Source organism: Aegilops tauschii, chromosome 1, assembly GCF_002575655.3.
Source record: "Aegilops tauschii subsp. strangulata cultivar AL8/78 chromosome 1, Aet v6.0, whole genome shotgun sequence".
NCBI classification, from domain to species: Eukaryota; Viridiplantae; Streptophyta; class Magnoliopsida; order Poales; family Poaceae; genus Aegilops; species Aegilops tauschii.
In genome coordinates this window covers 395,511,664-395,525,125 of record NC_053035.3, presented here as the reverse complement: position 1 = coordinate 395,525,125, position 13,462 = coordinate 395,511,664, and the positions used below count along the sequence as shown (strand labels likewise).

The following is a 13,462-nucleotide window of genomic DNA, read 5'->3' as shown; positions in this document are numbered from 1 at the left end:
TCTTTTATGATTATGAGCACTCATTAAAATATGACATGCTAAAGAGTTGATGTTGGACAAGGAAGACAACGTAATGGGTTATCTTTTCTTATATCTGAGATAAAATATATTGTCATGGATCATCCAACATGTTGAGTTTGCCTTTCTCCCTCATGCTAGCCAATTCCTTGCACCAAGTAGAGATACTACTTGTGCTTCCAAATATCCTTAAACCCAGTTTTGCCATGAGAGTCCACCATATCTACCTATGGATTGAGTAAGATCCTTCAAGTAAGTTGTCATCGGTGCAAGCAATAAAAATTGCTCTCTAAATATGTATGACTTATTAGTGTGGGAGAAAATAAGCTTTATACGATCTTGTGATGTGGAAGAAATAAAAGCGACGGACTGCATAATAAAGGTCCATATCACAAGTGGCGATATAAAGTGACGTTCTTTCACATTAAGATTTTGTGCATCCAACCATGAAAGCGCATGACAACCTCTGCTTCCCTCTGCAAAGGGCCTATCTTTTGCTTTTATCTCCTACCTTATGCAAGAGTCATGGTGATCTTCACCATTCCCTTTTACATTTTATCCTTTGGCAAGCACAGTGTGTTGGAAAGATCCTGATATATATATCCAATTGAATGTAAGTTAGCATGAACTATTATTGTTGACATTACCCTGGAGGTAAAAGGTTGGGAGGCAAAACTATAAGCCCCTATCTTTCTCTGTGTCCGATTAAAACTCTGTAACCACAAGTATTACGTGAGTGTTAGCAATTGTGAAAGACTAAATGATACTCCCTCTGTCCCGTAATATAAGAACGTTTTTGGCACTAGTATAGTGTCAAAAACGTTCTTATATTATGGGACGGAGGGAGTAGTTGAGTATGTGGACTTGCTGAAAAACTCTGACATAGACTCTTTCTAATGTTATGATAAATTGCAATTGCTTCAATGACTGAGATTATAGTTTGTTAGTTCTCAATGAAGTTTCTGATTCATACTTGACATTGCGAATAGATTATTACTTGAGCATAAGAAATCATATGACAATATCCATATATGTTGCTGTTATAAGAATGATCATGATGCCCTCATGTCCATATTTTATTTTATCGACACCTCTACCTCTAAACATGTGGACATATTTATCGTTATCGGCTTCCGCTTGAGGACAAGCGAGGTCTAAGCTTGGAGGAGTTGATACGTCCATTTTGCATCATGCTTTTATATCGATATTTATTGCATTATGGGCTGTTATTACACATTATGTCACAATATTTATGCCTATTCTCTCTTATTTTACAAGGGTTACATGAAGAGGGAGAATGCCGGCAGCTGGAATTCTTGGCTGGAAAACGAGCAAATATTAGAGACCTAATCTGCACAACTCCAAAAGTCCTGAAACTCCACGGAAGTTATTTTTAGAATATATAAAAAATATTGAGCGGAAGAAATACCAGAGGGGGGCCACCCACCAGCTGCCTCGTGGGCCCCCTGGTGGCCATCTTCTGCTATATGAAGTCTTTCGTCCGAAGAAAAATCATAAGCAAGCTTTCGGGACGAGACTCCGCCGCTCTTACTTATCGAAAGGACTACGATAGGAGGAGGAGCGCACGTGTACCACTCATCTTCCCAAGCTCCCAATAACAAGTGGTGGAGCAACCCTTATAAAGGGGTCTCAGCTCTCCTCAACTAGCAAGATGGGACTAAAACTTCCCACCACCCGCCATCTCATACATGGGCCTCAAGATTAGCCAGGGATTAGTGTCTTATATAGGCCTAAGCCCATTCATAATCCAACAGTTAGCCCGTACACTTGTGAGATTGTACGCTTCGGCCGTTGTCTTGGCCAAATCCTATTCGTACGAATATAGGCATTTTGGTACACGGCGCACACCCCCCTGTATGCTAGGTTTCTATAGCGGGCCGGCCCATATGCTCGTTCTCTGTTTCTATAAAAAGAGAAAAAGTGCGTGCCACCCAGGATTCGAACCCGCGACGGGATTCTTAGGACTTCAACAACATAACCACCCGACCAACTAACCTCAAGTGTTACAACATGGTTTGTTTGGCCTTTTCTTCTTCTTTCTTCATTTTTTTCTCTGTCCCTTTTACCTTTTTCTCAACGTCGCGAACTTTTTTTTGCGAAAGAAATTCGTGAACCGTTTTCTTGATAGTAGATGAACTTTTTCAAAAACGATGAACTTGTTTTTCAAATTCGTGAACTTTTCTCAAAATCGATGAACTTTTTTCAAAATCGATGAACTTTTTTTTCAAATTCGTGAACTTTTTTTTATGGAAAGTGGATGAACTTTTTTCAAAATCAATGAACTTTTCTCAAAATGTGTGAACTTTTTCCAAACCGATGAACTTTTTTAAAAAAATTCATGATTTGTTTTCAAAATCGGTGAACTTTTATCAAATTCATGAACTTTTTGTAAAGTTTGATGAACTTTTTTGAAAATCAGTGAACTTTTTTATAATCCGTGAGCATTTTTATTCTTGAATTCTATTTTCTGAATTTTTGAAGAAAAAATCTCTAAAGTCAATGCTTAACCGGTCTAGCACTATCAGTCAACCACGAGACGATCGAGCTTTTTTTTAGCGATCGAGGGGAAGCACGTGTGGTGCGTGAGCTCGTCCGCTCATTCTCGGGCCGGCCCACGTAGAGAGCCGCGTGAGCGCTGGTTTCGTCTACTGGTGCTTAAGGCGCCAGCGAGGAGGTCTCGTTGTCTTGGTACAACCAGAAAAGGTTGGATATACCATTGTTTTGCACGACTTCGGCCCATTGAGTCAGGTCATTCAAGTGACCCACAAGCAGAGTGAGATCCTGAAGAAGTTCGCGTCAGGCGGGCCGATACGCTATGCCCTCGTCAACTGGGATGCCGGCACGCAGGATTCATCGCCGGCGCTACGGTGGCTGACTTGTCGGGGCGTGGCTTGAGCAAGTTGAGCCCCGGCGTCCTCAAGCCGGATCTGCTGGCTCCGGGGCTCAACATCCTCGCCCAGAGGCGTTGGCTTTCAAGTCGGGCACCTCGATGGCCACGCCCCATGTGAGCGGGCTCATGGCACTTCTAAAGAGGGTGCATCCGACGCGGGGTCCGGCCATCATGAGGTACGTAATTCCGCCGGCCAATGCAAGCAATCATCATATAGGAGTATATTTTTTTGATAATGGAAAAAATATATTCCCGCTTCTGCGTTACCACACACAACGTTATGCAAGCAATCATATAATTCCCTTTGTTCCCGAGCTGCTAGCTAGTACGAGTACTTGTTACAGTATCTAATATTCGATCATGCTGCTGCTTTTTGGATCGATTTGCAGGTCAGCGCTGATGATGACAGCCTCCACCCGAGACAACAGCGGGGGGCACATCCTGCTGCCCTCTACGCGACAGGCGTTGGCCACGTCGACTTGGCCAGGGCCATGGACCCTGGCCTGGCCTACGGCATCAACAAAGCACAGTACATAGGCTACTTGTGCTCCAACTTGGGCGAGATGGCGATGCGGCCCGTTAGCCGCAACAGCTCCGGTCTGTGCTCCGATCATGAAGGTGTGCCCCAAGAACAACTCAACTATCCAAGCATCGTCGTGACCTTGTTCCAGCAGCAGCAGCTCGTGGTCAGGACACTGACCAACCTGCAAACCGGAGGTGTACAAGGTGGCGGTGGCCATGCCCAGTTTGGTGTTGGTCGACGTGGAACCCGCCGAGCTCACTTTCACGTTGCTGAGACAGAAGCAGTCCTACTCCATCTGAGTCGCCCCGATACCCAAGGTCACGTTCATCAAGGGAGCCCAATCACTTGGTCGTCAAGCCGCCACGTCGTCCGAAGCCGTCGGCCTATAAGTTGGACGACTCAAGTGAAGCAAAGGAAGGGGCAGTCGTGCGTTTGTTTCCTGTTGATCTGTCTGCTCCAGCATGCATGTTCGTGTCTATTTTCTTCTTCGTTGCTCTGCTAGCTAGCTTAGTCAGAGCGTTCGTTGTTTGTTCCCGATCGAACACGACAGGACGCCGACCAACAGACATTGCTGGCGGTGTGGCCAAGAATTGCTTAGTGCTAACTCCAACAATTCCCCTCTTCTGATCGACCGCTTGTGGACTCTGTCATACTTAATCATTTTATTTAGCTAATGAGAAATCAAATGGCTGCTCCTCTGAATTCTATCCCGCCTTCCAGAGCCGGTCCAAAGTATTTTTGGGCCCGAGGCAATGTAAATCAATTGTTTTTCATATTAAACTTTTATACTTATTTTAAACTAAGTTTACCATAGTACAATTGTAATTAATATTTTTTTCTTACTTAGCCACATAAAATGTTTTCAAATAACAGTTATATTATTCATTGGTATGCAGCTGTAATGTATATAATTGAAAATTTTAATTCTACAAAATAAATTTTTTATGATGTATCAATTTTTTTTCTTTATTGGTAAGACAAGGTTTCATATTTATTTTTCTAATATTGCATAAACGATGTAGTGTATACACATTTGCATATACATGCGTGTGTTCATATATCTTGTAATATTATATTAAATATTATGATAGAGATTTATAAATTATAGACACACTAACAAATATTTTTATAGCGATTTCTAGTATATATTAGGCAGTCATATTTATGGAAACTTCTAGGGCATAGAAAATGTGGCTTGCATGTTGGGTTTAGTCATTCGAAGAACCAAAAATGTTGTCCTAATGATTCAATTACCTAACATGCTCGTCCAGATTCACTTGGTTTGATTTTGGTGCAAATGAGATGCCTACACGTTTATCGAATTAAAAATTGTGCATTGGTTTAAACATTGAAATCCAGATATCATAATTTTCATTATGATAGTAAGACATGCATCGTAAAGAGAGACTAATGTATTTGAACTTAACTTCGTCAGTCGGATTGGTTTGCCTAAGCGTGGTATAATTTATCATTATGTGGTGTGAACTTATGCTTCTGCAAATTGAGGCTCTATTTTATCCATTTAATAATCTTTCATATGTAATGTATACTTATATAGTTCTTACTAGTGTAAGTTTTAGTTGGCCCCCTCCCCTCTTGGGGCTCGGGGCGGTCGCCCCTTTTGCCCGGCCTATGGCCCGGCCTGCCGCCTTCAATTCTTATACAAACCTAGCTAGCTCTACTTGTGAAATCGTGGTTTTATCTTCAACTACTACTTGTGAAACGTTGTTTTTGTCTTATTACTCACTCGTACCTGTATCCTGTAGTAGTTGCATCGCCATACCTCAAGGAAGGAAGAAATTGGCTTGTGTACAGGCTAAACTTTCCATTGCATTTCCCCTCAAAAAAAACTTTCCATTTCATTCGTATACGTATAAGCTTCAGGGGATCAGCAACCAATGCCGCAAGTTCAGTAATCCCATCTTAGGATTTCATTTTCAACAATAGTGGGCGCATCAATTCTGGTTATGCATGGAATGATAATTTCATTCGATTTCATCACAACTTTCTATTTTGTTTCATCGTTACCAAGTTTCAAACTTTTCCCTCAAGCCTCAGGGACAGGGACTGTGTGTGTTCACGGTGCCTCGTTCTAGTCTAAACATGCACACAACAGAGGCACACCGTAATAACTCAATCGGAGTGGTATCGGAGAAGAGGAAAAAAAACAGAGTTACTTAGCAGCAGCACTTTAGCAACCAAGGGTCAAGATTTGAAGTTGTGCAGTGAAAATTAAAACGTCGTTCGCAGCAGCACGGTTCTAAATAACCAACCAATGCACGAAAGCTTATGCCCCATCGGCGAGGAAAGGGTTCGCGATCTCATGGTGAGACCAGCATGACCGCCGTGCTCCTGCACACCTGCAAAAAAACACAACAGGACACATGAAGTTCAGACCTGTAGTTGTAAACAGGGCGCAACGACACATATACCAAAAGTGAATTATTTAGCTGAGACCTCAAATTATGTACGTAGTTTCTTACGTTTCTTCAGGTAACCACAGGAGGACTGACTACTCATCCTAGAGGATAATCTACTAGAAAGATAGGCTGAGCCTACCTTTTCTGAATTCATTTATTGCTAACAACCTGACAGCTCCCCTATCGCATCATCACTCAAATAATAGAGGAATGACAAAGGTATAAAATCAAAACTGTCAGAAAACAAATACTTACAATGAAGCCAAGCTGTCTGGTTTTCCCTGATAACTTCATTCTGTTCAGCGCGGTAAAAACTAACTTAACAATATTCCATCAGGATACGCAGCATGCACATACTTACTGAGAAATGTAGCACTATTATGGTTGATGGATGATCTACTTCTTTGCAGAACAAAGAATCCCATGCTCCGTGTACACTTAGCTCAGAGTTCTAATAGGGGGGGGGGGGGGGGGGGGGGGGGGGGGGAGGCTCCCCATCTGAATATATTTCAAAAGGAAATGTTTTCTACAAACTAGATAAGGCGAGAAGAAAAGAAGTCCCGCCACAAGCCGGCGTGGACTTTGTCATCCCCCTTTCTGAGGCGGTGGGACCATAGGGTGAGGTGAGAGATAATGCCTCTAAGAACATATGAGGCAGGAGTATCTATGTCCCTAAATGTTTTAGCATTCCGACCATCCCATATTTTTCATGTGATGAGCAGCACAATGAGAGGCCACACGGTCACTGGAAGGCCCCTATGGGACGGGGGTGTCCAAAGCGCTGCAAAAGGGGAGAAACGAGGACGAAAACCAATGGCGTCCCAAATAGACCGAGCAGCTGGGCAGGTGAAGAAGAGGTGAGCACGATCCTCTGGCGCGGGCCCGCATCGGAGGCATGATGAAGACTCCAGAAGAGTCTTGCGATGAAGGTTGGCCCTGGTGTTTAGCCTGTCGAGGTAGAGGAGCCAGCCGAAGACACGCACCCGGCTAGGCACGCGGGCATCCCATATGCATGCAAGCGTGTGATCGGCAAGCTAAGAGGCCAACGCATCGTAGGCTCCTTTGGTGGTGAAGGAGGAGCCATTGAGCAGCGTCCTGTAGTCGGGCGTCCCTGAAAGTCTCACATCCTGCAACAGAAGTCTCAAGGAAGCAAGTTCATTGGAAGCAGTTAAGGTTAGCAGGCTACGTAAGCCCAGATCAATCCCATCCATCATAATATTAGCTACAGGAGCATTTGGTTTTGTGTGGTGGGAAAAGAGGGAAGGGAAAGCAGTGCACAGGGGTTCGGGGAGAACCCAACGATCTAGCCAAAAATATGTGGAGGATCCCGATCCAACGGAAACATGTGAGATCTCGCGAAGAGCAGAGAGGTGTTTAAAAATGGCTTTCCCAAGGAAGGAAGCATTTTTACCTAGCCCTATATGCAGTGGAGAGTGGTTGAGAATCCAATCTTTCCAAGGGAAGAGAGGAGCGTGCAAAAATTTGAATGCAAATTTCAACATAAGGCAAAAGTTTTGTGCTCTCAGGTTTTTAACTCCAAGACCTCCAGCAAGTTTGGGCATACAAACCCGGTCCCACGCTACAAGACACTTGGCCCCAGAGAAAGAATCATCATTAGACCAGAAAAAAAATCCTACGACACTTATCTTATCCCTTAGCCGAATTTTAGTTAACCAATTAGCTAGCAAATACTAACTGCCCAAATAATTGAGATATAAAATGTGCATGTAAATTGTGTCCTAAGTCCCTAGCTCTTGCCAACTTCAATAAGCAATACCAAGCGTTATACAAAAGAACCAAAGGAAGCAGAAAGCACCTCTTTCGGACTCAACCGCTTCATCTAGCACTAAGTTGAGTGCTGGTCATATTATGCGGTGCCTTTCAAGTTCCTGTCACTGGACATATAAATATGGCAGCAGGTCAGCATATAGAACAAACCTGAAAGCTACAAAAGGGTCCACGCATTGAAACAAATAAAGGAGGGTATACATTCTTGAGCTACTAGCACAAGAGACTGTAATATATATACATTCTTCAGCTTATACATCCTTTTTGTGTTCTTATTACAGAGATATATACCCAGTCTTATAGGAAGCACCAATTATGTGAGTGAATTTCACAAAACCTAGGTTTTACAGCTCACGTGTCACAAAAGACTAGGTTTTGGAATGCACAATTAATCCCAGGTTTTGTGGTTCGTGCAACGTCCAAAAAAAATACTTATGATAGGACCCGATTTAAACAAAAAAAGTACGGAGTATGTGGCAGGTTTCGTGAACTTCACCCGACGACTTAAAACGACTACATAGCACCAGCCAGCTCAAGTTAACACAAACACAGAGTGCAAAGAGATACATTTCCCCTTCATTCATATCACAAGGCAAGCTGCTGGATTGCAACTATTCATAGGAAGCCACTTAATTGTGTTCAATAGCTAAATCCTTATCATGTGCAAATTTGGAGCACCGAATTATTATGCTGACAAAAAAATTAGAGACGGAGCAGGAGGGAATGGGATGTGAAATAAATCAACCTTGTCACTACTAGGGAAGACCCTAGCAGTAGCGCGGGTATTTTGCCTATCAGTAGCGCGGGACGACGCGCTACTGATAAGGCGCTACAGCTAACGTGTAGCAGTAGCGCGTGTCGTCCCACGCTACTGCTATACATGGCTAGCAGTAGCACGCTTTAGTGCAGAGCGCTGCTGCTAATATCTGCAGCGCTTTTTAGCAGGAAGCGCTACTGGTAAGGGAGCGCTACTGCTAACTTTGTTCCCCTCGCTACTGCTAGTTTTATTAGTTTCTGTTTTTTTTCCTACATATTAGTTTTGTATTTGAATAGGCTTTATACAATAATCTTTAGCATGTTTGTTTTGTCCATGAAAGTCTCACATCCTGCAACAGAAGTCTCAAGGAAGCAAGTTCATTGGAAGCAGTTAAGGTTAGCAGGCTACGTAAGACCAGATCAATCCCATCCATCATAATATTAGCTACAGGAGCATTTGGTTTTGTGTGGTGGGAAAAGAGGGAAGGGAAAGCAGTGCACAGGGGTTCGGGGAGAACCCAACGATCTAGCCAAAAATATGTGGAGGATCCCGATCCAACGGAAACATGTGAGATCTCGCGAAGAGCAGAGAGGTGTTTAAAAATGGCTTTCCCAAGGAAGGAAGCATTTTTACCTAGCCCTATATGCAGTGGAGAGTGGTTGAGAATCCAATCTTTCCAAGGGAAGAGAGGAGCGTGCAAAAATTTGAATGCAAATTTCAACATAAGGCAAAAGTTTTGTGCTCTCAGGCTTTTAACTCCAAGACCTCTAGCAAGTTTGGGCATACAAACCTGGTCCCACGCTACAAGGCACTTGGCCCCAGAGAAAGAATCATCATTAGACTAGAAAAAAAATCCTACGACACTTATCTTATCCCTTAGCCGAATTTTAGTTAACCAATTAGCTAGCAAATACTAACTGCCCAAATAATCGAGATATAAAATGTGCATGTAAATTATGTCCTAAGTCCCTAGCTCTTGCCAACTTCAATAAGCAATACCAAGCATTATACAAAAGAACCAAAGGAAGCAGAAAGTACCTCTTTCAGACTCAACCGCTTCATCTAGCACTAAGTTGAGTGCTGGTCAAATTATGCGGTGCCTTTCAAGTTCCTGTCACTGGACATATGAATATGGCAACAGGTCAGCATATAGAACAAACCTGAAAGCTACAAAAGGGTCAACACATTGAAACAAATAAAGGAGGTTATACATTCTTGAGCTACTAGCACAAGAGACTGTAATATGTATACATTCTTCAGCTTATACATCCTTTTTGTGTTCTTATTACAGAGATATATACCCAGTCTTATAGGAAGCACAAATTATGTGAGTGAATTTCACAAAACCTAGGTTTTACAGCTCACGTGTCACAAAAGACTAGGTTTTGGAATGCACAATTAATCCCAGGTTTTGTGGTTCGTGCAACGTCCAACAAAAATACTTATGATAGGACCCGATTTAAATAAAAAAAGTACGGAGTATGTGGCAGGTTTCGTGAACTTCACCCGACGACTTAAAACGACTACATAGCACCAGCCAGCTCAAGTTAACACAAACACAGAGGGCAAAGAGATATATTTCCCCTTCATTCATATCACAAGGCAAGCTGCTGGATTGCAACTATTCATAGGAAGCCACTTAATTGTGTTCAATAGCTAAATCCTTATCATGTGCAAATTTGGAGCACCGAATTATTATGCTGACAAAAAAAAATAGAGACGGAGTAGGAGGGAATGGAATGTCAGATAAATCAACCTTGTCACTACTAGAGAAAACCCTAGCAGTAGCGCGGGTATTTTGCCTATCAGTAGCGCGGGACGACGCGCTACTGATAAGGCGCTACAGCTAACGTGTAGCTGTAGTGCCCGTCGTCCCACGCTACTGCTATACATGGCTAGCAGTAGTGCACTTTAGTGTAGAGCGCTGCTGCTAATATCTGCAGCGCTTTTTAGCAGGAAGCGCTACTGGTAAGGGAGCGCTACTGCTAACTTTGTTCTCCTCGCTACTGCTAGTTTTATTAGTTTCTTTTTTCTTTCTGCATATTTGTTTTGTATTTGAATAGGCTTTATACAATAATCTTTAGCATATCATACACATACAAATGTAATCATAGCATATACATACAAATAGTCTCATCAAATCATGTCATCATCATAATCATCATCCAACACAAAGTGGTCTCTCATCATCATCTCGAAAATAGCGATAGAAGTCTCGATTACTTGCAACTACATCATCATCCATCTAAAGAATGATATACGCGAGAAGAGCTATCACTTTGAGCGAGAGCGGAACTATGCAGTACATGAGTTCGTATGCCTCTCTCGCATTAGCGTGAACCTAAACTAACTACTGCCTGTCGCTCGGAAACCGGAAACCTGTACACCTGGGCCTGACACTCCGGCCACTCGTCGTATATATACTCCTGGCGTAGCACTTCTTCGCCGTCGATGATCTATGCACCTGCATCGTCACATGAGTCGATGATATGCAACATATATAGTTGAGCAACAGAAAGAGACAGACTTGGCAAAAATAGAAGCAACATATCATAAGCATAAATAACAAAGTTGATCGTACCCAAAATGCCCTAACTAGAGTGATCGTCGCTAGTCGAGGAGGACGGTTTAATTACATTACAAATAAAGTTTCGTCGTGCATAACTCAAAGTTTCATCATACAAAAAGTATGGATTAAACGGACACATTGTCATATATTGACAATCACTCCAACATGTAGTGCCATCCATCCAAGTCAGGGAGATAGTCCTCGAGCCTCGTGAAAGGCTTCAGGTCGAGACGCTGAGCGGCTACCCGTGTTCGGACGTCTTCCCGCGACATTTGTTCTTCTTCGTAGAACATCCCTGTTTTTCCGACGACCTCCTTCATGATGATTTAGGCAAGTTCGCGCAGAATGTGATAGAACTCAGCTCGAAGTCGATGATCCTCGATATCTCCTATGTTCTTTGCCCATTGCAGAATATGGGCATCGCGAAGGTTCTGGTGATCCCGTCTATACTCCAGCATGTGGTGTAGGACATAGAATCCATCATTAAGAGAACCACTCGGTTACTGGATGCAGCAGAAGTTGGTCTTATGGCCGAAGGCGGGCCTGCCGTCCCTTCTCTTCTTGTCCTTGACCTCTCCACCCCGTGCGTCATAGTAAAACATAGCACTATCGAGAACAGACTTGATGTGGGTGTAATCCTTTTTGTTAATGTTCTTCGACGAGTCCAAGTAAAGAGTGTGGGAGTATCGGGGGTAGAGGATGATGAGGACGGCGCGAAATAAGTACACCTCAAATTAATTAGCCTCCACCGTGCAAATGAATGATTGAAATCGAAGGAAGGATATCCGCGCGGATGACTTACAAGGGATGATAAGGCACGAGAATCGCCTCCTTGTCCTTATTGGCGAGCATGAAATTGACGATGTATTCCCTCGCGTATTCACGGCGCTTTGCGCAGACTCCCAAGAAGCCCTCGTGCATGAAGTACGGGTCAGCGACACAGATATGAGGTATCTGCTCAACCCCGATGAGGTAGTTCATATGCAAGGCATAAAGACGGACAAACGTAAAATCCAGCTTCTTCACGTGAAACATGTTGAATATGTAATCGAATCGAAGGAAGAACTTCTCCGCGGGGAATGTGTCGACGTACGACAATTGCCGCGGAACGTTAACCACGTAGAGTGGGTATCCTGGATCTTTCGAGGCGATGAGGCCTTTCTCTATCCGCAGTACATCGTCATGAAGTATCCTTAGATCGCCGAATCTAGCCCCTAGCGCTGCTTCAGGTAGGATTGGTTGACCGGAGATATGCTATTTTTCCGCACCGGGGATATCTATACGGTCTTGAACCCGAGGCTGCTGAGGCGATTGGATCATAGAAACATGTATACTGTTCATGCACTATTCTAACTCAATTTGTCTTTTTTGCTGAGAGCTGCTCAGAAGTCCAAATGACCTAAAATTTGGAGCGGACCTCACGTGATAAATTGTCTACCATGCAAAAAAAATTGGAATTTTTTATTTTTTCTTTTGAATTTTTTGTGATTTTTTTCTGGTCGGATGCAAATGAGTCTGAGCACCGAAACACCGCACTCCTTAGATAAGGTGCTAAGCGTATTAAAAAGTTTAGCAACTAATGTTCACAATGCATAGGTGCTTTATTTGTTGTTGCTAAGCTCCCCTCATTTAATGCTTTAGCAACTAAACTATTTTATTCATTTAATGCTTTAGCAACTAAACTATTTTATTCTAGGGTCATAAACTCATATCTCTTCTTTTTATTACCTTGCCACATCAGATTTTTTTTACCTACATGGCAGCCTTAGCATATGTACAAGATGGAGCATTGTGAAGGGCAGGGGCGGAGCTGGGCCCCAGGCACCCAGGGCCCAGGCCCGGGGCGTGGAGTTTTTCCAAAGCTGTTACCTATCTATATAGAATTCGATATGGGCCCAGGTTGTAGCCCAGCCCACACACATGTTGCTCTTCTTTTGTCTAAAAAAACATAACGCTCTTCCAATTTTCGAACTGTAGAGCGTCGCCCCGCACGCACGCACGACGGGCTGACCTAGTACGCACGCACACGCACACCCAATGGATCAGATGCAGCCGCTGCACCGATCGACCTCCGCCATTTGCCGGGCTCAGCCCTACCCGCGCTACCAGCCTTCCCACGCGTTGTCGTCCCGATCCGGCACCGTCGTCCCATGCTGCTACCAGTCCATCACCGTCCGCCATGGGCCATGACCCGAGGCTGCTGAGGCGGCGGTCCTGGGCGGGCTCGGGCAGCGGCGGTGAGGTCGAGGGTGGCGACGGTGAGGTCGAGAGCGGCGGCAGGCGACGACGGTGAGGTCGAGAGCGGCGGCGGGCGGCTGCGGTGAGGTTGAGGGCGGCCTCAGGCGGCGGCGGTGAGGGCAGGCTCGGGCGGCGGCAGAGGAATTAGGGGTACAGGGGGGAGAGGGGGCAAAAGGAGGACTTAGCAAAATTTTGAGCCCGCGGGTGGTTAAGTCGAACTAGCAGTAGCGCTGTTTTG

General features: G+C 44.0%; 1 protein-coding gene across 1 annotated transcript; it reads left to right on the top strand.

Moving 5' to 3' along the window:
- The first annotated feature begins 3,028 nt into the window (after positions 1 to 3,028).
- Positions 3,029 to 4,354, top strand: LOC141040785 (subtilisin-like protease 1). The gene is made up of 3 exons (XM_073506910.1): positions 3,029 to 3,073; positions 3,319 to 3,769; positions 4,326 to 4,354. Exons 1-3 carry the CDS (start codon positions 3,029 to 3,031, stop codon positions 4,352 to 4,354), a joined length of 525 nt encoding a protein of 174 aa, XP_073363011.1.
- Positions 4,355 to 13,462: the final 9,108 nt, after the last annotated feature.

Coding starts and splice junctions, on each gene's coding strand:
- LOC141040785 (XM_073506910.1), top strand. CDS start 3,029: ATGGCCACGCCCCATGTGAGCGGGCTCATGGCACTTCTAAAGAGG. Junction 3,074..3,318: donor TCATGGCACTTCTAAAGAGG/GTGCATCCGACG, acceptor ATCGATTTGCAG/GTCAGCGCTGATGATGACAG. Junction 3,770..4,325: donor GAGTCGCCCCGATACCCAAG/GTCACGTTCATC, acceptor TTCAAATAACAG/TTATATTATTCATTGGTATG.